This window comes from Bos grunniens, chromosome 10 (assembly GCF_055505025.1).
Source record: "Bos grunniens cultivar Pamir isolate PY7600 chromosome 10, Bosgru_T2T1.0, whole genome shotgun sequence".
Lineage (NCBI taxonomy): Eukaryota > Metazoa > Chordata > Mammalia > Artiodactyla > Bovidae > Bos > Bos grunniens.
This window is the reverse complement of record NC_141174.1, coordinates 12,221,789-12,246,060: the sequence shown is the minus strand read 5'-3', so window position 1 is coordinate 12,246,060 and position 24,272 is coordinate 12,221,789. Positions and strand designations below refer to the sequence as shown.

The 24,272-nt window shown below is 39.3% G+C and overlaps 1 protein-coding gene across 8 annotated transcripts in view; it reads left to right on the top strand.

Annotated features, from left to right (window-relative positions):
• NRXN3 (neurexin 3) overlaps positions 1-24,272 on the top strand; it is a 1,787,606-nt gene that overhangs the window by 1,725,899 nt on the left and 37,435 nt on the right. For 7 of the 8 annotated variants that reach the window (XM_086319413.1, XM_086319414.1, XM_086319424.1 and 4 more), the window contains one exon: positions 1,225-1,303. In XM_086319413.1, coding sequence (XP_086175539.1) covers positions 1,225-1,303 — 79 coding nt within the window. Of the gene's footprint in view, positions 1-1,224; positions 1,304-23,596; positions 23,726-24,272 lie in introns of those variants that run through there. The other variant, XM_086319415.1, reaches the window with a different exon arrangement.

The window sequence follows — 24,272 nt, the reverse complement described above, 5'->3', positions numbered from 1 at the left end:
TGTGAGTCTTTTAGCAACTCACTTAACCTCTCTGAACTTCAGTTCTCTTTAAAAGTATAATAATCATCCCTGTCCCGAAGGATCAGTGTGAGAATTGTGTCTCATTAATTAGTAATAACTATAACTAGTAAGCCTGTATATGTGTCTAGCAGAGCATCTGAGTGGTAATTGCTTTTCCTCTTGAATATGGATTGAGACTTCAGTGCCTTGGGAATAATAAGACTAGCAAGTCAGTTAATACTATGAACATCAGAAAGTAGAAAACAATGAGCATTCATTGAACAACTGCTGTGTTTTGAATACTCATGCACAAAGTAGGGCAAAAGTTTGGTTTTTAGACGAGAGCTGTAGATTAATGATTGATGGGTTGATTTAAAGAGTATTTATCGTGCATGTAGGATATACCAGGTACAGAAAGTAGTCTTATTTACTGTCTAGCAAGGGCCCTTCTCACTGACCATGCCCACAGTCCTTTATATTTCTTGCAGCAGCAGATTCCCTGTCTTTGGGTAATTTCTTCAGGATTCAATAGAAAAAAAAAAAGTCTCAAATTGAATTACCACTGTTACAATCAGAAATTTTGTGCTCTTTTCAGATACAGCCTTACCTGTGTCCAGAGGCTGTCTTGTAGTGTCTGTCTGCTGGTCCACATTACTAATTCAGCTAATTGCAGCAATTACATGAAGAAATCGCTGATGGCAAGAGAAGTCATTATGCTATCCCCGAACAGACTGCCTTCCGCGGCGTTCATTAATTACGCCAGCCTATGGATTGGCGACCACCAAATCATACACTTGAGACTGCACACCATATGCACTGAAACTCTCTCCACACTGCCAAGCGTTTCTGTGCTGGCTTGCTCTCTTGCCACCACCTGCAACAGCCCTTCTCCTGCCCTTCTGATTCTCAAAATTGAAATTAAAGTCAGGATAGAGTCAGGCTGCAAATGTGATCTACAGGGATGGGATAGGCTTGAGCCTCCTGGAACCACCTTGGGTTACTCAGCTTCCCATGAGACCCACCCAGAGTGTCTGGACCCAGAGCCATCCACAGCTACACAGGAGTTAAAATTCTCTACCCTACAGCATGCCCTCTTTAGAGAAGAGAGACAGTAATGGTGATGGAGGCAGGACACAATGATGAGTCTTTGGTGCTTTTGTTCATTGGTTTCCTTATCTCTCTCTCTCTGCCCCCATCTCATTATTTTTTCTTTGACACGCACAGCCAACATCAGATGACCTTGTTTCATCTGCTGAATGTTCAAGCGATGACGAAGACTTCGTTGAATGCGAGCCGAGTACAGGTAGGTTAGGTCAGTCTTGTTTTGCTTGCTTTATTTTTTCATTTGCAAAAAACAATACATACATATATGTGAATATACATGTGTTTTATATATATTATAGTGTGTTAGTGTGTGTATTTCCTATATCTATATATGTATGCAAATACATATATAAATATCACTGTGCAGTCGAAAGCATCAAATCCCATGGAAGGAGCCATAAGACCCCGGGGAAATTTAAAGTCAGTTCCTTGACTAGCTAAAGAAAACTCAATAGGACTTAACAGTGAGCAGTTAGACACCCAGATTAACCGCCAGAAGAAACAGAAAATATGTAGCAGCCAGTGGAATCTATGAAATTGACAGGGGGTGAGGGCATGAAGACTTCTATATTGGATTGACATCAAAAACAACAAAAAAGCAAAAACATAAAGCCAAAGTGGAGCCACAAAAGTCATTTAATCCTCATGAACTATTCTAACTCTTAAGTGGCAAACAAAACCAAACCAAAACCAAACAACCAAAAAACATTTTTTTTTTTCCATGGGATTTCAACAGCAGTTAACATGGTATTATATTTATACTAATTTTGTTCATTGTGTGTTTAGAGAATTTGTGCAGCAGTATAGCATAGTAAACACAAAATTAGTACAGAACCATGCCATGTCAACGGCTGTGATGCTTCAAAATGTATCTACTGTGCTGAAGTTGAGAGGACTTTGGCAATTAGCAGCTTCAATGTGTTCCCCATTTGCACCCAGATACATTTCAATGTTTTATGGTCTTTCTTTATAGTGAGCTATATACGATATAATGTCCAGTAGGCAACTGCAGCCCCTAATTATTTCCTATCAACTTTCCCAAGTCGTCTGTTTTGAGACTTGCTATAAGTTAAAAATTTACATTTATATATATAATAGAGAACAGATATCATCGAATTTCTGTGTATGTTTAATAGCATTTCAAAGCTGGAGTTGGGTTAGGATCTTATTTCTTCAAAGGCTAAGAGAAATAAATAGAATTTTCTAGTTGATTGTTCGGGTTACTTAATTTTCATTTTCCTTTTCTTTAAAAGAAAAGGAGAGCCGTTAAACATTTTTTTTTGTTGTTGTTTGTTAATTCTAGAGAAATTTAAGATTCATGAAAAAATATTAGTATAACAAAAGTAAAATCTTTCATTTGTTATCCTAAAATGATTTACAGATTTTGTAGAAGACTGACTGCTTGGTGTCTTGCAAGTGGCTTTGGATACAGGAAGTTCTCTGGGTTTCTGTTCTTAGCATAGGGACAAAGCAGTGATATGTCGGGCCTTTTCTTTCTGGAGTGTGTTCCATTTCTTTGGAAGCTCAGTTGTGTGGGAGGAAAGTAAGTGTGACCTGGTTAGTCAGATTTTTTTTCAGACTTTGAGTCATAATATGGTATTAAGTGAAGTTTTAACTATAAAGGGAGGATTCTTCCAGTCCATACCAGAACAGATTTTCATTCATTCATTTAATAAATATTGCTGAGCCCTCAGGCAGGATACAGTGCATCTCCAGATTTGAATCCTTCCTGTTCTAAGGGTTTTCACAAATGAACTGTTGTAAAATATAATATAGAGCTTTACTATCTAAACTACCTCTCCCGCAGAATTCAGTTCAACAAATATTTTTTGAGGGTCCTTGGTGTATGCCAGGTATGTGTAAGATATTAAGAATTTAGCTATGAATATGGCATGATCTCCAAGATGTATGTTAAATTAATTGATTGGGGCCAATAATTTAAGATACTTAGACTTTAATTTGGATTCCCTATTTACCCTTTATCTGGTTTTCTTGCTTTCATAGCAGTGATATCTATATATATGCAACAATGTTTATCAGATCTTTAGATGATAAAATCCAGACTTGATCACTCTGAATCATCACGCCTGTCTTCCCTACTACCTCCACACCCGAACATACACACACACAACAGACATCTCCATAGCAACATCCATCAGAAGACAGAGGGCTTTTCTAGATCTCTGATTCATGAGACCTGCAGCTCCCCAGGTTGTGAGTATAATTTGGTTACCATTTGGTATCGAACATAAACAGGCCAAAACCTGAAAAGCCCCAGACTAAGTCCGTTTTCTTTTTTAGTGGCTATGCAGGTGTTTCATCTGATTCAAAAGCAGAGGACAGAAATTCAATACCAGCATTTCTTGAGTGATATAATTACACGGGGCAGGTAGCGGAATAAAAACAATTTTTAAAACAATCTGTTGTGTTCTGCAAGGGAGGATGGGAGGGAATATATAAATAAAGCAGGTAACAGAGAGCCCATCCCAAAGGAGTTAACATACCAGCTAAGAGACTGGTATTAATATCCTTTGCCCAGGATTATTTAACTGATCACAGTTGAAGAATGAATGTTTCTTCTTTCTAAATTTAACTCTATAAAGTATTCCTGGTAAGGGATTCAGATGCACAGGGGAAAAGTCAGAGGCATATTTAATGCAAGAAGGAGATAGATATTCCTGTTGATGCAGAGGCTTTGCCTTGGGGGCCTGATTAATACTGATGAAGATTACATGCATAGAGCTATCAAGTTCTTTTTAGCATTGTATGAGAAATATCTCTATAGCCTTCAGATTTTCCAGAAATAATGAAGATTAAAAATCAGAAGCATTCAAACCAGTTGTTTCCATGGCTAGATTTTGCACTGCCTGAAGAGAAGTCTTCTGTTGCCCATGCAACAGTAGATAATGCTGACTTTTACATAACTTTGAAGTAAATTGCTAGCCCTGAGATTCTATGCAAATACTGCGATTAAAATTCTAGTTTTGAACCTTCTAATTCACTACCTCAGTTTCTAAAATTTTATTCTCTTCTAGACCTGATGTTTACTGTAAATACACTAACTTTGGCTAATCTTGTGTCATACTTGAAATTACCTTATCTTCTCTGTGTTAGCCAATTTATAATTTTCTAGGCTCTCTCAGTTATAAGGCATTTCACTTCTGCAAGTTCTTTCCTGATTAATTTAGGTCCATTAGATGCTCTTGCTTTTCATAAATTTGGGCAGTCTAGTATATGTTATATTCAACAACTTTTGTTTTCATGTGGGCATCAAATTTTAAATGAAATGATTTTTCCTATTTAATTTTATTTAAAACAAAATGGACTTTATTGCTGCTGGTTTTGAGCCAGATGTAAGCGAATGACTTCTATACTGACAACCCACTTTGGCATTTAGGGATCACCCTGGTTTGGTGTAGCTTAGTCATATCATGTTTAGGGACCACTTACAGTTTTTTAGCTTGGCCGATGAGTCTAGAAACCTCGTAAATCCATTAGATCTCAGATTTTCTCTGTATGTGTTTGCTGGAACATACGTAATAAGTTTTTTAAAAAGGCTAAATCATGAGAGCAAGGCACAGAGTGAAATCTCAATTACTATTTGCTGACTGGATTTATATGATTCTCAAAATACCTCATAACCTTAAATTAAAATTGGAGATTTTTCATACCTCTCTCTTCATCTCCCTTTAAACAACTAAATGAAACCTGTTGAATTATTTAAAATATATGATTTCATACAAGTAAGTATCACCCTAACAAAATCCACATTTCTTTAGCAAAAACAATTCTCTACTACATCCCTTCCTTTGCTGAGAATTAGACCATTTTATAGTGAGTTGCAGGGAAAATTTCATTTTCTGAACATTTGCTTTGAGAACCCAGAATTGAAATTGTGAACTATAAAATCATAATGAGTCCATCTGTAGCAATAAAAATATTCAGAATATTTGAATAGCTATCTAAGTACCTGAAGTTGAGGATCAGGATTTTATCTTTCCTAATGTGTAAACAGTAATTGTGTCCCCTACAAAAGAAGTATTTAATAGTTCAGATTTGTGTCTTTGCATATAAATGCCTCTCCTCCCAACTATACTTCTATTGATATTAAATTGTGCAGTAAATGCATATTTCATTGTTGATTACCTCTTTGTAATCAACAACAACAGCAACAACAACAAAATAAACAAGCTGGAGAGGATTCAAATAACTATGAATTCAAATAGCTAGGAAATAGGATTCTCTCACAGAGAAGGCGATGGCAGCCCGCTCCAGTACTCTTGCCCGGAAAATCCCATGGACGGAGGAGCCTGGTGGGCTGCAGTCCATGGGGTCGCAGAGAGTCAGACACAACTGAGCCACTTCACTTTCACTTTTCACTTTCACGCATTGGAGAAGAAAAAAATGGCGACCCACTCCAGTGTTCTTTCCTGGAGAATCCCAGGGACAGGGAAGCCTGGTGGGCTGCCGTCTATGGGGTCACACAGAGTCAGACACGACTGAAGCGACTTAGCAGCAGCAGCAGCAGCATGTGATTGTGGAAGTCAAATAAAAATTAAGATCTTTAGTAAGATTGCCTCCATGATCTAAAATATGGGAATGGATTCTAAAATTCAAAGTGATGGAATTCACTTTTCATTCCTTCTCTCTCCCTCTCCCAACTTCTATGCCTAGTGTCTCCATCTTTAGGAAAAAAATAAAAAACCATCAAAATGAATGCATTGTCAGATTGGCTTTTGCATAATTAAAAACTACCAATTGTCTGAATTTTGTGTTTTGTGATCTTAAGATTGGAAAAATCCTGGGAGCAGGGTTTATAGAGCAGAGGAAAAAAAAAATAAAAAGAAATGCCTTTTACACCTGAGCAGTGGGTATGGCAGTAATTAACAACTATATTGATTCATCCAGCCATTATCCAGGGATACATGTTTCTAGTTGTCAATTAGCCAGGTTTCTTGCCTCCACTGATCTTAAATGTCCTTTGATCACATCTCAAGAGACCAGCACTTCCACCAGAGGGCAGACAGTAACAGGAAGTGAAGATGAAACACATTCATCCATCAATAGTACTGTACTAAACAACTTCCATAACGGTGGAATTGAGGGAGATGTTTAAACTAATGACAATAATCTGAGATCACAAAATAGTTACTACTCCCAGAGTGATTCTCAGATGTATTTTTACTCCTCAAATCTACAATCCTCACATTTGCATTCGGTGTTATGGCTGCTTTGTTCCTCTTTGTTAGTCACACTATAATATCCAACTCATTATAGGGAAATTTAAATTTGGTGAAACACCAAGAATTTACCCATATTTATGTTCTCCAGGTGGAACTGGGTTCTTAGTCTTTATCAGTTTGAGGTGCATCAGTAAAGTATTTATAATATGAAAATCTGGCACTGAATTGTTAAAAGCTCACCAAATCGTTAGAGTTTTTATTTGCTGGGACGTTGTGGAAAGTGCAACTGAAGTGTTAAGACAGTAATAGTTTTCTAATAAAGGATAGGAAGAAAGAGAGCATTATTTTTCAGAATTCATAGAGGAAAAATAATAAATGTGCTGATTATCAACCTTAACTAGGATGTTGATAATCTTCAGGGTTTACAGAAATGCATTTTGTCATTAGTGGCTCTAGCAAGCTCCAAGAGTTATCAACTTGTACATTTTTATTACAAAGAAATTGATTTTTATTTAATTTTAGATTTTTCCATATGGAAACTCATGATTGGTAAAGAGAATATGTTGCTATTCAGTGCATGGTAGAATAGTAAATGCCTAAATAAAATGCCATTGAGCTTCCCTGGTGGCTCAGTGGTAAAGAATCTACCTTCCAGTGCGAGAGACATGGATTCGAGCCCTTATCCAGGAAGATCCCACTTGTTGTAGAGTAACTCAGCCTGTGCACCACAGCTATTAAGACTGTGCTCTAGAGCCCGGGAGCTGTAACTCCTCAGCCCACGTGTTGCAGCTACTGAAGCCCGCGTGCCCTGGAGCCCACGCTTCTAAACAAGAGACACCACCACAATGAGAAGCCTGCACGCCACACCTAGAGAGAAACCCCCACTCACCCAAGTAGAGAAAAAGCCCGTGCAGTGATGAAGACTCAGCACAGCCAAAGATAAATAAATATAAATAAAATTATAGTTTTAAAATGCTGTAGGAATGTCTGAGTATCACAGTGCCCAGAATTCACCTTGAATTTTAGGGTCTGCTTAAAAATATTTTGAATAAAGGTAAAATAGAAGTAATCTTAGAAATACTTTAGCTTTGGGAAGAGGAATATAAATAGATGTAAATTTCATTAAGGAATCATTATTGACTGTGGACATGTGTTAGATCTGAGCTATAATACATGTCCAATGTACATAAAGCAAGCAACTATTCACATATGTAGACCTAGTCTAAGTCCTGCCAGTTTTTAAATAGATTACATTCATGGGTGTATAGCATTCTTAATTTAATGGGATAGTTTCTGTCTTTATTCATTAACTCACTTAGTGATAATTTGTATTACTTTTTTATAACCCATCTCCATCATGCAGCTGCTACTGCTGCTAAGTCGCTTCAGTTGTGTCCGACTCTGTGCGACCCCATAGACGGCAGCCCACCAGGCACCCCCCTCCCTGGGATTCTCCAGGCAAGAACTGGAGTGGGCTGCCATTTCCTTCAGTGAAAGTGAAGTTGCTCAGTCCTGTCCAACTCTTCGAGACCCCATGGACTGCAGCCTACCAAGCTCCTCTGTCCATGGGATTTTCCAGGCAAGAGTACTGGAGTGGGGTGCCATTGCCTTCTCCACAACTGCATCCTAGCCCAATCTAATTTTTAAGCAATATGTGGCCTTTAAATCCCTAATGGTAAAATGCTTTGAAAATTAGAACAAGAATAAAAATATAAGTATAGAAAAATCTACTAATTGGCAATTAGGCACTTGATAGTACAGGAATGGTGTACATAAAATGTGTTCATGGATTTATCATTATCATAGATTTTATAACCAAAACAAATAAATCTAATAACGAAAACGATTCAAATGAAAACAAAATTCTGTTTATCTCCATTACCCAAGATTTTTTGGTGATGTTGAAAAGGAAAAGAGATCAATAATATCAACATGTAACTTTCCATTTGATAGTTTAATAAATCACTTATTTATGCGATAATCTTTAGTGACTACTATGTATAGACAGGAGAGTAAATACCAGGAAAACAAAACAGGAGACCCTTTCCAGGAGTTCATAGTCTATTAGGGAAGTCAGATACAAAACTAAGAAGAATAAAAGGAAAGGAGGGGTAAAAAGAAAAGAAACAATGTAGACAATGAATGGAAATGCCTGGAATGTTATCAGTACTGGAAGCAGAGGTCTCTAATTCCGCACTTAGCATACCCACCCAAGGTCAGGCAGGAAAAATCACACAGCATGTCAACTTGCGAAGCACCATTTAACCCCAGAGAGCTTGCTTCTACACCTTAAGTTGGGGGCACAGAATTTCTGACTCATTATGATTGAAAAATTAGTGCTGAACATATACAGTATTACCTAGAGCTTCTTAGGTAATAAGCAAAGGATGGGCAGGTTGAAAGAATTTTAAGCCAGACTCTTGAGAACTTCCTGATTTCAAATGCCAATGCAAGTAGTTGATAAGGAGTGAGCTTAATGCAATCATTAAGCAAGTCCCCCCTCCCTGAGAAAACGATTAAATAAAGAGGGATTGGGTTTTAAAAAGAGAGATTTTTAATGGGTTTTCTTTGATTCTTTGTGTTCTCTGTTTTTTCTCCCATAAGCCCCAGTACACATACTGTGTATACATATATATATATATTTATGTATGCGTGTATACTAAATATGTAGCCTATCATTCCTTATATATGTAGACACAGTATGTTGTATTAGACTAATGGAAACAGAGATTAACAACAGCCCCTGCCATCACCCATGTGTTTACACAGAAATTCACAGCATCATTCTTACATCTGCCAACATAGACACGCATGATACTGTTTTAACTTGGTAAAAAAGCATGTTAATTTTTTTTAGGTTTTTGTTTTCTTCTTTATCATAATTATAATGATGATTCCATAATTCAATTATCTTTGGGAGGGGTGGAGAGAAAAAATTATACAGATATATCTATCCATATATGCACACCCCTGTGTATATATATAAATAGATATATACTTTGTATATATTTGAAGAACATTTTCTGTTGTTTCACTTCATCTTGTGCCGCATGAATTTTTGGTGGTTCAATTTATTTTGTTTTGATTCATATTTAGTATTTTGGTCATTATGGCTATTTTTAACTCATTGCTATACTTTAATGAGTCATTATTCTTTCAATACTGAGAGCTATATAGATATACAAATCAACAAAGGCAACAAAATCTTTTCTTGCCATCCTAATCTCGAATTTTTCCCCCTTCAGTGTCTCCCTCCAGTATTTATGCTCAAAACAAAACAAACCCCAATGAAATCCAAGAAAGTTGTGTATAAAAGAATGAAACATTTTGTTTTCCTCTTCTTTCTACTATATATATATATATTTTTTATTTTAATGTTCTTCCTTCCTCCTTTTTATTTTTCCTTATATCTGCCAGGCCACTTGCCTTTACTCTCCCCTTTATGACCATGCATTTTATTGAAAAAAGGACAAGTGAGTCAGAAAAAGATAATAATAATAAAACATCCCTCTCCACAAATTTCAGATGGCATAAAAAGAATTTTATTGCGGATATAGACTATTAGTTGTATCTTTTATTTCCGGACAAGCCCAGGATCATTGTGTGGCATGCCGTGACAGTTCTATAGCTAATCAACTAACCATGGCCTCCATCACCAGTGCATGGGCTGTCATGACGCCATCTCCTGTGTTTCATCCAATTGACACATCCAGGCTAACCCAGCAAGTCCAGTGTATGAGTCGTGGGGGTAACTTTCCTTTGTAGTTACAATCTCATGGGTCCTCATTTTTATTATGATTTCCATGGGGTCACGCAGCAGCCCCAAGAGCTGCTCTCGCAGCATCTCTGTCTGGTTCTGTTCTTGTGCTTGCTTTCCTTGGCACAGCGGTCAAGCGTGTGTCTCGTCTGGCACATCTGTCTTGCCATCTTGTCTTGGAGTCCACTGTCCTGGTGTCGTTCCGTGATTCTGTTCTCTGTTTGTAACATGTGGTTTGAAATCCTCTCCCTTTATCTCTCACTCCCCTATTGTTTCTACTTGTAACCTTGCCCTTAGGGAACTTCACAAAGAAGCTAAACAAATTTTCAGTCGAATTGTAAGGCTGATAACTGGTTTGCATCTGGAAGTCGTACGTTGCGCTTCTTACCTGGCTAAGGAGGCAAAACTTGCAATGGGAAACTACTAATGATAATAGCTAAACAGCCACCCCGTGAACAACAATAAGAAACCCTTGTTGATTTCTTTGGCATGATTTAATAATCTTCCTGTTAAAGGGAGTTCGTGTAAGAGCAAATTTCCAAGGAATTTTCCCATAGAATACCAATCTTCTAGTTAAACGTTTTCTTCAGGAACAGATCAAAAGAAAAATTTTTCAGGAAATGTGACTGAGGAGCATTATCATTTTTGCTACATGGAGCAGTGTCTGTTCCTGAATCAGTGAGGAATTTGCGGAAATATGAAAGTACTTGATTATAAAATTTATTTATGTATTTTAACCTAAAATATAAATGTGTTTGGCGAGTCATCCAAGAGAAAGGAAAAAAAAAAACTCACTGGTTCCACCTCATGCATATTTCAAGGTAAGATTATCTTTTGATCTCTCTGAGTCAAATGATATATATTTTACTTTATTTTTTAATTCATGGAAGCATTAGAGAGCCAACACTTTAACTCAGACCCAAGTTCTTTGCGTTTTGTTTTTCTCTTTCCAAAGAATAAGACGTACACAGTAGATATAGTTCTGAGAACTGAGTCTGAATTTCTTGAGAGAGAGGTGGAAGAAAGTACCCAGGTAATTATTCAGATACTGGATCATACCTGTGAATACCTAGGGAATTTGTTGCCTAAATTGGAATGCTTTGGTTTGTTTAATACTAAGAGTGTGAAAATGAATCTTTGTAACAACTGCCGTCTCCTTACCCACAGAGGTTGAACAAGAGTATAAAATAGGTCTAAAATGAATCGCTAGACTGATTTTTGAAATAGGGTCCTGTGATTAAAAAGTCCATCTTTTTTAACCTGAAGAAGAGAAAGTGTTTCAAGGCAGATGGTTTTATGATGAGATGTCTCAGTCACGTCCGTGTAGGCCTTTGCTATTCTTAAGGGTGTAGAACAAGGGCAACGGAAGGGGAAATTTGTGAGCTCTGTGGACCAAGAACTTTCTAAGAAGGAAGGAAGGGAGAGATTGAAGGAGGAAAGAGAGAAGGCAGGTAAAGAAAGTGGGGGAAGGAATCGAAAGAGGCGAGAAGGATGGGGGGAGGGAGAGGGTATTACTGAACAGTCAGATATAGCAGTGTGCTCATAAATGCATACAACCAGCACACATGTAGATACACACAACCATAATCTGTAGTGTGTGGCCACTTATGTCGTATAAAATATCCCCACTCTGGCTGATTTCAAGCCACTGATATGACAATATTAAACTCAGAATTAGGAAGTAATGCTCACGAGCACACACTTTCACCATACAGATATGATAGATATCAAGGATTTCAAGAGCATACATAATCGTAAAACACAGCAAAGTAATTAGAAAGTAATGGGTTTTAAGCTTTTATTACCTTTGTTTTTCATCTAAGGTATTCGGTTATGGCTGTGTTTTAACAACCGACTTGGAAAATTCCTGAAAACGTAGCAATCAGAGATCATGCGCTGGCTCTAATATGGCACCGGCCCAGGCACCATGCTATGCCAGGTGCTTTCAAGCGTGGTATTTTTATGTAAATCTCATTTTCAGTTGTTACGGCGTAGAAACTATTGTGGCCATCTTACAATTGAGGAAACCGGGACTCACAAACTTTGCTTTTCCAAGGTTCCATACCTGCACACAGTGGCGAGGTAAGATTCAACCCCAGATCTGTTAGGAAATGGCTAACTTTTATTTCTATTGCAGTGTGCACAGAGGATTGGGCTTGAACACTTATTAGAGCACTAAATTTTAGAACTGTGACACGCTCGTTTATGGAGCTTTGACTAATTTTGTTTCCTCAAAATAGAGTTGCCCAAAATTCCTCCCTTAGTAACACTGAATACGAACAGGATATTTCTTAGGCTTCCAAATTCTGTTTCTTGAGCTTTGGAAAGACGATAATAGATGCATTTCTTAGCACATAATTATCATATGCAGCATCATCCTATTAGTTATGTTTTTCTAACTTTTGAAATACAAGGAACTTTATTTCGTTACAGCACTTGATGCATGATGGTTAACCAGCTTGAAATGTATCAGTGCCCTTTCCTTCCACAGTTTATCATAAACTAGCACATTCATACTTAAAACAGCACGAGAACTATTGTATCACAGAAAGTACAGCTAAAAAAACCAATTTTACCATTAGATGCTTAATCGCTGCTTTGTGAAAGAGTTTTGAGAAATCTGGGAATTAAAAAGGAAAGCGTGGATCTTATTAGCATTTCTAGTTTGACGAGATAGGGTCTCTGATTGAGATGCTGATGATACAACCTTTAACTTTGATTTAATGTCAGGTTTACTTGCCCCTCTGGTCAGCTTTCAGTGACAGCACATGTAATATTGAATGAAGTCCCTTGAAGTCATGTCTAGGACTTCAGGTTTTCCACGGCCCCATCTTTGTTCCTTCACTAAGTATTCATTGAGCATTTACTATAGGCAGGTATAGCTCTAAATACTTTACATTGGTAACTTCTTTAGTCGCTGTAGCAATCCCATGAGGGGCTTTATCGTCATCTCCATCTTAAAGATGAGTAAACTGAGGCACAGAGGAGCTAAACAGATGTTCCACACAGGAAGGAAGCAGGAGAAATGGGATTTGAACTCAAGCCAGCTTGGCCCCAAATCCACACAGGAATCACTACATTAATACTGTCTCTTATTATATAGTATTCTTCATTGATGTGTGTGTATATATATATATATATATATATATAGCTACCTACCTCTGTAATAATAATGAAAGAAGGTTTGTGTATTGAGTATATTAAATGTCTGGTAAATACTTGTTAGATGAATTAATTATTGTGCATCTGAAAAGCTATGAAAACCTTGGTTGATGGAGGTTATGAAACTGTTTAATGATAATTTATCCAAACAACTATGATTTAAATGACTTACCCTGGCTTCCTGCGAGATGAAATGGTTCTAGTATTCAGGATGAAAACCATCACTTACATGAGATTAGTCCCTCTTGATGTCACCTAGGTAATAGTTTGTGCAGTGGGGGCTTCTAGCTCACTGCTCATCAGCAGACCTGTTGAGAATGTATGATCAGGTAACAGCCACCTCTAACTGATGTTAGGACTCTAAGAGGGTTTCCCTGGTGGCTCAGTTGGTAAAGAATCTGCCTGCAGTACAGGAGACCCAGGTTCGATCCCTGGATTGGGAAGATCCCCTGGAGAAGAAAATGGCAACCCACTCCAGTACTCTTGCCTGGAAAATCCCATGGACAGAGGAGCCTGGCGGGCTGTAGTCCATGGGGTCGTGAGAGTTGGACATGACTTAGTGACTAAACCACGTAGGACTCTAAGAATAGATGCTCATAGTGAGAACCCTGGTGAGACGCTGTGTTTTCATTTCCAAGATGATTATGTTCTTCAGACCATAGTGTTTTAGACGTTACAGCTAATAGAAAGCAACAGAGTAAGTGAATGTGTATCTGAGAGGATGCGTTTCTTCCCTTAGCCCCTTTCTTGACATTTCTTAAATTCCTACTCATATGTTTATCTTCTCTTTCATTTCCCCCACATCCTTGCATTATGTCTCAAATGATTAAAAAAAAAAAAAAGGAAAAATGAAGACAAAACAAAAAACCCCAAACCATTTCTAGGCCCTTGACTTGTCTATGCAAGCAAAGAATCTTAAAGGAGTTATTGAGAACTAAAATTCACAATGAAATAGAAAGTACCTTTTGAAAGCTGTGCTTGCTTTTATTAGACTCTTGACAATGGAAGTGTAGCTTGCTTCAGCATCTGAGGGTCTCATTACAAGTTATATCCATCCTGACCAATCTGGAAGCCTAAACTGGAAAATTTGTAAAGTTGAAAATGATTGAGGACTCTGCTGTCGAGTTCTGCTTTCATCTTAGCTTTGAAGCAGATACCCCATTTTACTAAAAGAGGGGTATGGCAGTATTTTATTGCTGTCTGTTCAAATTGTCAGCCTAATCACCCAGAGCAAAGACCAGCCAACTTTTTTTTTTTTTTTTTTTGTAAAGACCCAGAAAGTAAACATTCTAGACTTTGAGAGTCTCACAGTGACAACGACCAAACTCTGTTGCTGTAACACAGAGACAGCCATGGACAATACATAAATGAATGATTGTAGCCGTGACTCCATATAACTTAGTTTTAAAAAGCAGGGGTCCAGTGGTTAGGACTCCGCACTTTCTCTGCCAAGGGCCTGAGTTCAGTCCCTGGTCAGAGAACTAAGATCCCACAAGCTGTGCAAAGTGGCCAAAAAAAAAGAGAAAGCAGACATCAAGCTGGGCTTAGAAGTTTGCTGAACCCTGATCTAGAAAAATCTGATAAGTTAGGAATTTGTAGTCATTTTCTTTTTTTTTTTTGAAAGATGTTTCTTGATGTGGACCATTTAAAAAATTTTTATCGAATTTGTGACTGTACTGCTTTTGTTTTATGTTTTAGTGTTTTGGCCACAAGGCATATAGGATCTTAGCTCCCCCATCAGGGATCAAACCTGCACCCTCTGCATGGAAGGTGAAGTCTTAACCATTGGACTGCCAGGGAAGTCCTTCATTGCTTTTTTTTAAATAGATGAATCCTTCTTGCCCGTTTTATCCATCATCCATCACATGCTCAGTCATGTCTGAATCTGCAACTGCATGGACTACAGCCCACCAGCCTCCTCTGTTCATGAGGTTTCCCAGGGATCAAACCCACATCTCCTGTATCTCCTGCATTTCAGACAGATTCTTTATGCTATGCTGCTGCTGCTGCTAAGTTGCGTCAGTCGTGTCCGACTCTTTGTGACCCCATAGACAGCAGCCCACCAGGCTCCTCCATCCCTGGGATTCTCCAGGCAAGAACACTGGAGTGGGGTGCCATTGCCTTCTTCACTTTACACTATAGTCAAGCTCAATAACCGGAGAAGGCAATGGCACCCCACTCCAGAACTCTGGCCTGGAAAATCCCATGGATGGAGGAGCCTGGTAGGCTGCAGTCCGTGGAGTCGCTGAGAGTCGGACACGACTGAGCGACTTCCCTTTCACTGTTCACTTTTATGCATTGGAGAAGGAAATGGCAACCCACTCCAGTGTTCTTGCCTGGAGATCCCAGGGACGGGGGAGTCTGGTGGGCTGCCATCTATGGGGTCACACAGAGTCGGACATGACTGAAGTGACTTAGCAGCAGCAGCCCAGCAACTGCAGCAGCAAGCTTAATAAATACTCATTGAGTTCCCCACTAAGCACATAGGATATGGAAGGGCATTGAACGCTCATTTCTCACCATTGTTTTCAATATGTCATTAGCTCACATATGAAGTAAGATGAAAAAAATAAGCAAACCTACAAAATCTGGGTCCCCTCCCCACAGCATCTGCACTGAAATTTTTGTAAGTGCTTGATTTTTGCCATTCCTTCTGCAAACCTGGCTTTTGCTCTCTGTGCCTCCGCTGGGGGGTGGGCCGCCTCCTCCGAGCTTTTAGACCTTTTTGGCAGCTTGAACTCCAGCCCACATAGTGTGTCACATCCCAGTAATTCTTCCCCAAGCCTTGGCTGTGGCTTATTGAGCTGACAAATGTCTAAATGACTGAGATATGATATTTGCAACCTGCTGAGAACCTCTTCTTTCCCTGTACTTTTTGATTTGTAGCTCTGTAAGTTTTGTGGGGAAAGTGAGAAAAATTCTTGGTGACAGAGGCAGTGAATGGAGAGAACAGAATTGAAGGGGCACGATTAATATAGGACTGGGCTTTCCAGGTGCCTCGGTGGAAAAAGAATCTGCCTGCCAATGAAGGAGACACAGGAGATGCGGATCCGATCCCTGGGTCAGGAAGATCCCCTGGAAAAGGAAATGGCTACCCACTCCAGTATTCTTCTCTGGGACATCCCATGGACAGAGGGGCCTGGCGGGCTACAGTCCATGGGGTCACAAAGAGTCCGAAATGACTGAGTGACTCAGCAATATATAGGACTCTTTCCAGCATTGTAGACAGAAGCATTTATTTATGTCTTAAGTCTTCTGAATGTCAGAGAAAAAGGATTATACAGTAGGGTGCAGGAAGGAGCATCCAATATCCTGAGGATAAGAAAGTGTTCCACCACCTGGCAGGAGATGAGGCCGGAGCAAAACTGGGAACATACAGGTACAAAGCCACACTTAGAGTTACTGCAGAAGTGGTGGTTGTTACTTAAGGATTTGATTCCATAAATGAAGACTCAGTCCCTTTATCATCTTTAACATTAGAAATCTGTGGGAAAGACTTGTATATGAACCACATCAAGTGAACTATGAAACCAGATCCTAATGTATCCCAATCCCAGAGGGAGCCTAAGATTAACTTCTGGAAGCCCGGATGCTAAGTAATGACATTAAGAGCTTTCCCCATTAGCAAGACCTGGCCCCCCCACCCCCCAGTGTGGTGTTGTGCCTGGAGTTGTCAAGTTCTCAGGGCTCCAAAAGAAAACAACAACTGATGGAGAAAGGGAAGACATTTGGAGGCACTTTGGGGATAGGAGGTGCCCGGATTGAGATTTAAAACAACATAACTTAGAATTAGTATTTTAAAAGCCTCTGAGATCAAAGGACTTATAGAAAATAAGAGTAAAACAAGGATAAATTAAGCACTATTGATGACCCAATAGGGACATAGCCAAATGCAGTAAAGTGAATGTCTTTTTCTCCCTTTTATGCGTGCACTAGCCTGGTATCCTCCTATGTGGTTGGTTGGTTTATTGACTTGCCTGTTTGCTTGTTTATTTCTTTATTTGTTCACACTTCATCATTACTGCTACTGCTAAGTTGCTTCAGTCATGTCCGACTCTGTGCGACCCCATAGACGGCAGCCCACCAGGCTCCCCCGTCCCTGGGATTCTCCAGGCAAGAACACTGGAGTGGGTTGCCATTTCCTTCTCCAATGCATGAAAGTGAAAAGTGAAAGTGAAGTCGCTCAGTCATGTCTGACGCTCAGCGACCCCATGGACTGCAGCCTTCCAGGCTCCTCCATCCATGGGATTTTCCAGGCCAGAGTACTGGAGTGGGCTGCCATTGCCTTAGCGTTCCCTATAAAAGCAAAGGAGTAAACTCAGTCCCCAGGGACCAGCTAGGTAACTTGAAGAGGTGAAATAGACCAGCAGGCCAGAGGGGACATGACAGATGACACATCAGCAAGAGGGAGAAGTCACAGACCAGGGAGAACTTGCCCTTATTTAGCAGCATTTGAATTAAGTATTTTAAAACATTAAAATAAAGATGAAAAGTGAAAGTGAAAGTCACTCAGTCATGTCCAGCTCTTTGCAACCCCACAGACTATACAGTCCATGGAATTCTCCAGGCCAGAATACTGGAGTGGGTAGCCTTTCCCTTCTCCAGGGGATCTTCCCAACCCAGGGATCAAATCCAGGTCTCCTGCATTGCAGGTGGATTCTTTACCAGCTGAGCCACAAGGGAATAATAAAATAAAGATACACCTTATGAAAGTTGAGCAAGTTTCAAGAGACGCACAATGTGTTTTGGGGTTTTTTAAAATTTTGATTAGAGTACAGCTGATTTACAATGCTGTATTATTCTCAGGTGTACAGCAAAGTGAATCAGTTGTACATACACATATATTCACTCTTTTTTTTAGATTCTTTTCCCATTTAGGCCATTACAGAGCATTGCATAGAGTTCCCTGGACACGCGGCATTTTTAATTCTATTTTTAAAATTTTCTTTAGATCTAACCCTTTTATCAAGTTTGAAGAATGTGCTCTTAGTAAGATTTTTGGTCAAAATATGACTTGGTGACCTTGAGTATCAAATTAAACATAGCAATTCCTCTTTCAAACTCCCATAAAGCGAAAGGCTTTTTTTTTTTTTTTCTGCATTTCTTTTTTTTAATTATAATCATAAAGTTTACATAACTTTTAAGACTGTAAGCTTAAAGAACTTTAAAGTTCATTGTAACGATTTTGTTTTAGGTGACAGAATTAAAACCTACAAAGGTAAATTGATTTGTTCAAGGTCGCTGACTTAGTGTCTTTTAGGATTGGAATTAAATCCTGAGTGTCCTAAATCCGCAATTCATGCTATTTTACTGATACTGTGTATCAAGTTTTTTTGTTTGTTTGTTTTTTAAAGAGCCCAGACCTTTTAATTTTAAACTGAGAAAGCATTCAACAGAGAATTCAGGGGAATTCTTTGAAAATTTGCTTGTCTTCTTTCCATTGGACATTGTTGCCACACAAGACAGGATATTGCTGACCATTTAGTGGTCAGATCTATAGCTCTCTGTTTCTTTGGTCACTGGGGGATGAACACATGGTGAAGCAATTCGTGGAAGTATTGACTTGACCAAAAAATTTGTTTCCATTTTCCCCTAAGATAGAAAATCTGAATGAACTTTTTGGCCAACCCAACAGCTCATGGTACGCACTCCACATATGTGTGCTTTAGGGATACATGGTCAGTAATAACACTTTCCTACATGCAGGAAAGATCACTAGGCCTACTATAGTCCTGTTTCCCACACTCAAAACCAAAACAAGCATCAAACTATGTCAAACCTTCACTGACCCATGGTGAAATGAGAAAAATAAGGACAATATAGTGAGTTTTCACAAAGTTCAATTGACAGAACTGCCCTATATTTTGAGATTATGTTTTATGCATTTTTTTATTGTTAAAATCAATTTCTTCTACAAAGATAGTATTTTGGTACTGTCTGTAGCATCTTTAATTAGCAAACTAAAGGTTGGCAAGTGGATATTAGTCATTCCCCATAGATTTTTTTTTTTTTTCAAATTTACCTGTCTGTGAAAACAAACCAAAATCCCCAAATTAGAAACCTTTAAACAGATTTAAAATGTTAGCTATGCTACCACAGCTAGATTTAGTAGATTTTGAAGACTGAAAGCCCTTATAAGTCTAAAATTTTATTATGAACTCAGTTCAGTTCAGTCACTCAGTTGTGTCCAACTCTTTGCAACCCCATGGACTGCAGCACACCAGGCCTCCCTGTCCATCACCAACTCCTGGAGCCTACTCAAACTCATATCCATCATGTCGATGATGCCATCCAACCATCTCATTCTCTGTCATCCCCTTCTCCTCCTGCCTTCAATCTTTCCCAGCATCAGGGTCTTTTCCAATGAGTCAGTTCTTCACATCAGGTGGCCCAAGTATTGCAGTTTCAGCTTCAGCATCAGTCCTTCCAATGAATATCCAGGACTGATTTCCTTTAGGATTGACTGGTTTGATCTCCTTGCAGTCCAAGGGATTCTCAAGAGTCTTCTCCAACACCACAGTTCAAAAGCATCAATTCTCCAGTGCTCAGCTTTCTTTATAGTCCAACTCTCACATCCATACATGACTATTGGAAAAACCATAGCTTTGACTAGATGGACCTTTGTTGACAAAGTAATGTCTCTGCTTTTTAATATGCTGTCTAGGTTGGTTATAACTTTTCTTCCAAGGAGCAAATGTCTTTTAATTTCATGGCTGAAGTCAGCATCTGCTGTGATTTTGGAGCCCAAGGAAAAAAGTCTGTCACTGTTTCCATTGTTTCCCCACCTATTTGCCATGAAGTGATGGAACTGGATACCTTGATGTTAGTTTTCTGAATGCTGAGTTTTAAGCCAACTTTTTCACTCTCCTCTTTCAATTTCATCAAGAGGCTTTTTAGTTCTCCTTTGCTTTTTTCCATAATGGTGGTGTCATCTGCATATCTGAGGTTATTGATATTTCTCGCGGCAATCTTGATTCTGGCTTGTGCTTTATCCAGCCTGGCATTTCGCATAATGAACTAAATAGTCTTAAAACCAAGCTCTTTATTTCACTGAGGCCCCAGGAAGTTATTTCTCTTAGATATTAAGTATAAGAGAGTTTTTGAATCTCAGTATAAAAAAATAGCTTAAAAGGCACAACATAGAATGGGAGTTCCAAAACATATATATAGAATGCATGTTATTGGAAGAGTAAAATCAGTTTATAAACAACAAGAACAAAAAATCATAAAGAAAAATTTCTAAGGACTCAAATCTAAATCTAGAATTTTTTCCTATTTTTAGTCTTATTACAATGTAGAGAGGACTGTATTGAAGAGCTGCTGCTGCTGCTTCTAAGTCACTTCAGTCCCTTCCGACTGTGTGACCCCATAGATGGCAGCCCACCAGGCTCCCCCGTCCCTGGGATTCTCCAGGCAAGAACACTGGAGTGGGTTGCCATTTCCTTCTCCAATGCATGAAAGTGAAAAGTGAAAGGGAAGTCACACAGTCGTGTCCAACTCTTTGTGACCCTATGGACTGCAGCCCACCAGGCTCCTCTGTCCATGGGATTTTCCAGGCAAGAGTACTGGAGTGGGGTGTCATCACCTTCTCCAACTGAAGAGCTAAATGAGCCTATATTTGAGATAACGTGATCCATCTTTGTGTCAAGAGAAGGTCAAAAGCTTGATCCCCAGCCAAAAGGAAGGATGTGACCTATACTAAAGGCAGATACTGAATTTGTCTCCATTGTTCTCATCTCCTCCCACCTTTTCTGTCTCTTGGGTAGTCTATACCAATAATCTCTTGCTTTAGAAATGAATTATCTAAATGTTGGAAATATTATACTTAATTTAGCTTAATATAAAGTCATACTAAGTCTCTTCAGTCGTGTCTGACTCTTTGCAACCCTATGGACTCGAGCCCACCAGGCTCCTCTGTCTGTGGGATTCTCCAGGCAAAAATACTGAAGTGGGTTGCCATGCCCTCCTCCAGGGAATCTCCCCAACCCAGGAATTGAACCTGTGTCTCTTATGTCTCCTGGATTGGCAGGCAAGTTCTTTACTACTAGCACCACCTGGGAAGCCCCTAATAAAAATCATATCAGGTTTATTAAGTGTTTATTGGATATCCAAGGTTTAGTGTCTTGAATCTGGTATGAGGATTATGTTTTCAGTAACAGACATAACAGTGATTATCATCAGGTAGTGGTCAGTGGCTGATTTTATATTGTTATTCATACTCCAAAATTTCTATGTTGAGTATGTATTAGATTTATAATTAGAAATAAAGGCTATATGAAAATGAAGTGAAAGTATTAGCTGCTCAGTCATGTCCAATTCTTTGTGACCCCATGGACAGAAACACACCAGGCTCCTCTGTCCATGGAATTCTCCAGGCAAGAATAATAGAGTGGGTTGCCATCCCCTTCTCTAAGGGATCTTCCTGACTCAGGGATCGAACTCAGGTCTCCTGCATTGCAGGTAGATTCTTTACCAACTGAGCCACTAGGGATATATAAATATAAAAGTATATTGAGTCCAAGAGTAGGAAACAGCAACCCACTTCAGTATTCTTGCCTGGAAAATTCCATGGACAGAGGCCCCTGGCAGGGGCTACAGCCCATAGGGTTCCAGAGAGTTGGACACAACTGAGCAAGCACTGGCTGGCTGGCTGAAGACAGAACTCTTGTGACTCTGTGGATATAGGAACTCTGCCATACCTGTAATTTGAAAAAAATCGTGAGTCCTATCTTTTTGGTGAGTTTGGATTAGGTCCATGGTTTAAGGCTCCGCAAGGAAAGCTGTTGGAAGAATTCAAAGATAATGGTGATGATGATGATGTGCAGGACTCTGGATAGCTGAGCATGCGCCAGTTCCCCAGGGTCACTCCTGTTCATCAGCTGACAAATGGCCCATGGACACACCAGGTGGTCATACAGCAGCAGTAGGCAGGAGGTCTCCTGCAAATGACCCATTCCCGGAAAATGTAAAATCGGTACTTGCAAACCAGGAGCAGATGGGATGTGAAGTGGCCTGCAGCAGACACTTGGGAATATGATTGGCTCTTTAGCCCAAGCCTTAGGTGCCATGTACACCCTCACTGCCTGACCACCCCTCATCTGTACATCTGCTTGTTAGATATAATAAATAGATGAAAGAATGCAGTTGCAGGGAAGTAATTAAAAACTTTGCATTCCTCTCTCTCCACCTCTCTCTTCTTCCCTCTCTCCCTTGATAGAATGGCCAGAAAATTAAGCCAGCTGTAGATTAATTGAGACCCTCTTCCATGTAGGGAACAGCTGTCTCTGCTGCTTCAAGGATTGTATGAACGAATTAAAATATTTGATTACCGTTAATCCAAAAGGAATGTGGCAGTCTCTTCAGTCATGTAGTTTATTGGAGATTTTTGGTGTTGCCTCTTCTTTTCTCACTTAAAGCTGAAAACTGTGGTCCCTCCCTGAGGTTGTGAGAGCCTTCAGCAGATGTTGTTTTCCACGTCTCTAGCCTTTCCCTTGTGGAAAGTGGGGAAAGCCCTCAACAAAAGTAGTTTTGGAGATAAGCAGAAAAACGTCTGCACCATGAACATATTTTTAGAAACAGCTGGTAAAAACAAATGGCCCAAACGTGAGGCCTGGAGCATATCCATTCAAACAATAGGGTTTTTAAAAGATAAAAGCAGCCACTTTTAAATATCAGCACTAGCAGTGATTTTCACAGTTACATTTAAGAGATGAGAGAGCTTGCTAAGACTTTTCGATTTCTCTCTTGTTTTCTGAAACTAATTCTTTCACTCTTTTGGCTTTGTTAGTGAATTTATCAGGAGCTACCCATCAAATAGTTAAAATTGTGACCTATCATCACATGGACAATATTGTTTAAATTTACATATAATTGATTTAATTGTGATTTGTGCTTCTAAGAATGTCCCTTTTTAAAAGCATCTATGTGTAATTCAAGAGACCAAAATGGGAAATTGATAATGTACTTAAGTTATCACCGATTTTATAGGCCATGTTTTGAAAAAAAGTCAGGCAGTACTGCTAAAGGGCAAACATTCGTATTTGTAGCCATTAAAAAATCTGATGTCACTTTTCATTGGTCACATTCGGAGTCCACTTTATGACCTTCCCTTGTCATGACTTCATTTGTTTACTGAATTGTTTTTTTCTGGAGCCACTGCCAAATGCCATTTCACAGTTCCCTGTATCACACAGACTGGCGAAATAATTCTTCACTGTGTTTTTACAGTAGTTTCAATTTCCAGATTACTTACTGATTCTCTCTGGGTCAGGCACCGCACAAATGCTGATTTGTATTACTGAACTTGATTAGCAGGTGTTCAGCTTATCAGCCGCCATTCATGTTGACTTTTTCCTCCACTTTCTTCACTGTGGTTCTGTTTTCATTTCAGCAAATTTCAGCAGTGCTTCAAGGAGAGTTGGTTGCTATGTTGGACCGGGTGGGATCCTACCCACTGAAAAAGTCCCAATTTTTTAATGATGCACAAAGAACAACCTTCAGGACCTCCCTCCCTTCATGCCCTGCCCCGTGGGACACAATGCTTTCTTAATAGATAGAAATGTAGAGTTTGGAAAGTGCTTTGCTCTCATTTTGCTCATTAAACAAATACAAGAAAACTGTCATTTCTAGAACCCAGTTCACTTCAGTTCAGTCACTCAGTCGTGTCCAACTCTTTGCGACCCCATGAACCGCAGCATGCCAGGCCTCCCTGTCCATTACCAACTCCCAGAGTCCACCCAAACCCATGTCCATCGAGTTACTGATGACATCCAGCCATCTCATCCTCTGTCATCCCCTTCTCGTCCTGCCTTCAATCTTTCCTAACATCAGGGTCTTTTCAAATGAGTCAGCTCTTTGCATCAAGTGGCCAAAATATTGAAGTTTCCGCTTCAACATCAGTCCTTCTAATGAACACCCAGGACTGATCTCCTTTAGAATGGACTGGTTGGCTCTCCTTGCAGTCCAAGGGACTCTCAAGAGTCTTCTCCAACACCACAGTTCAAAAGCATCAATTTTTCTGTGCTCAGCTTTCTTTATAGTCCAACTCTCACATCCATACATGACTA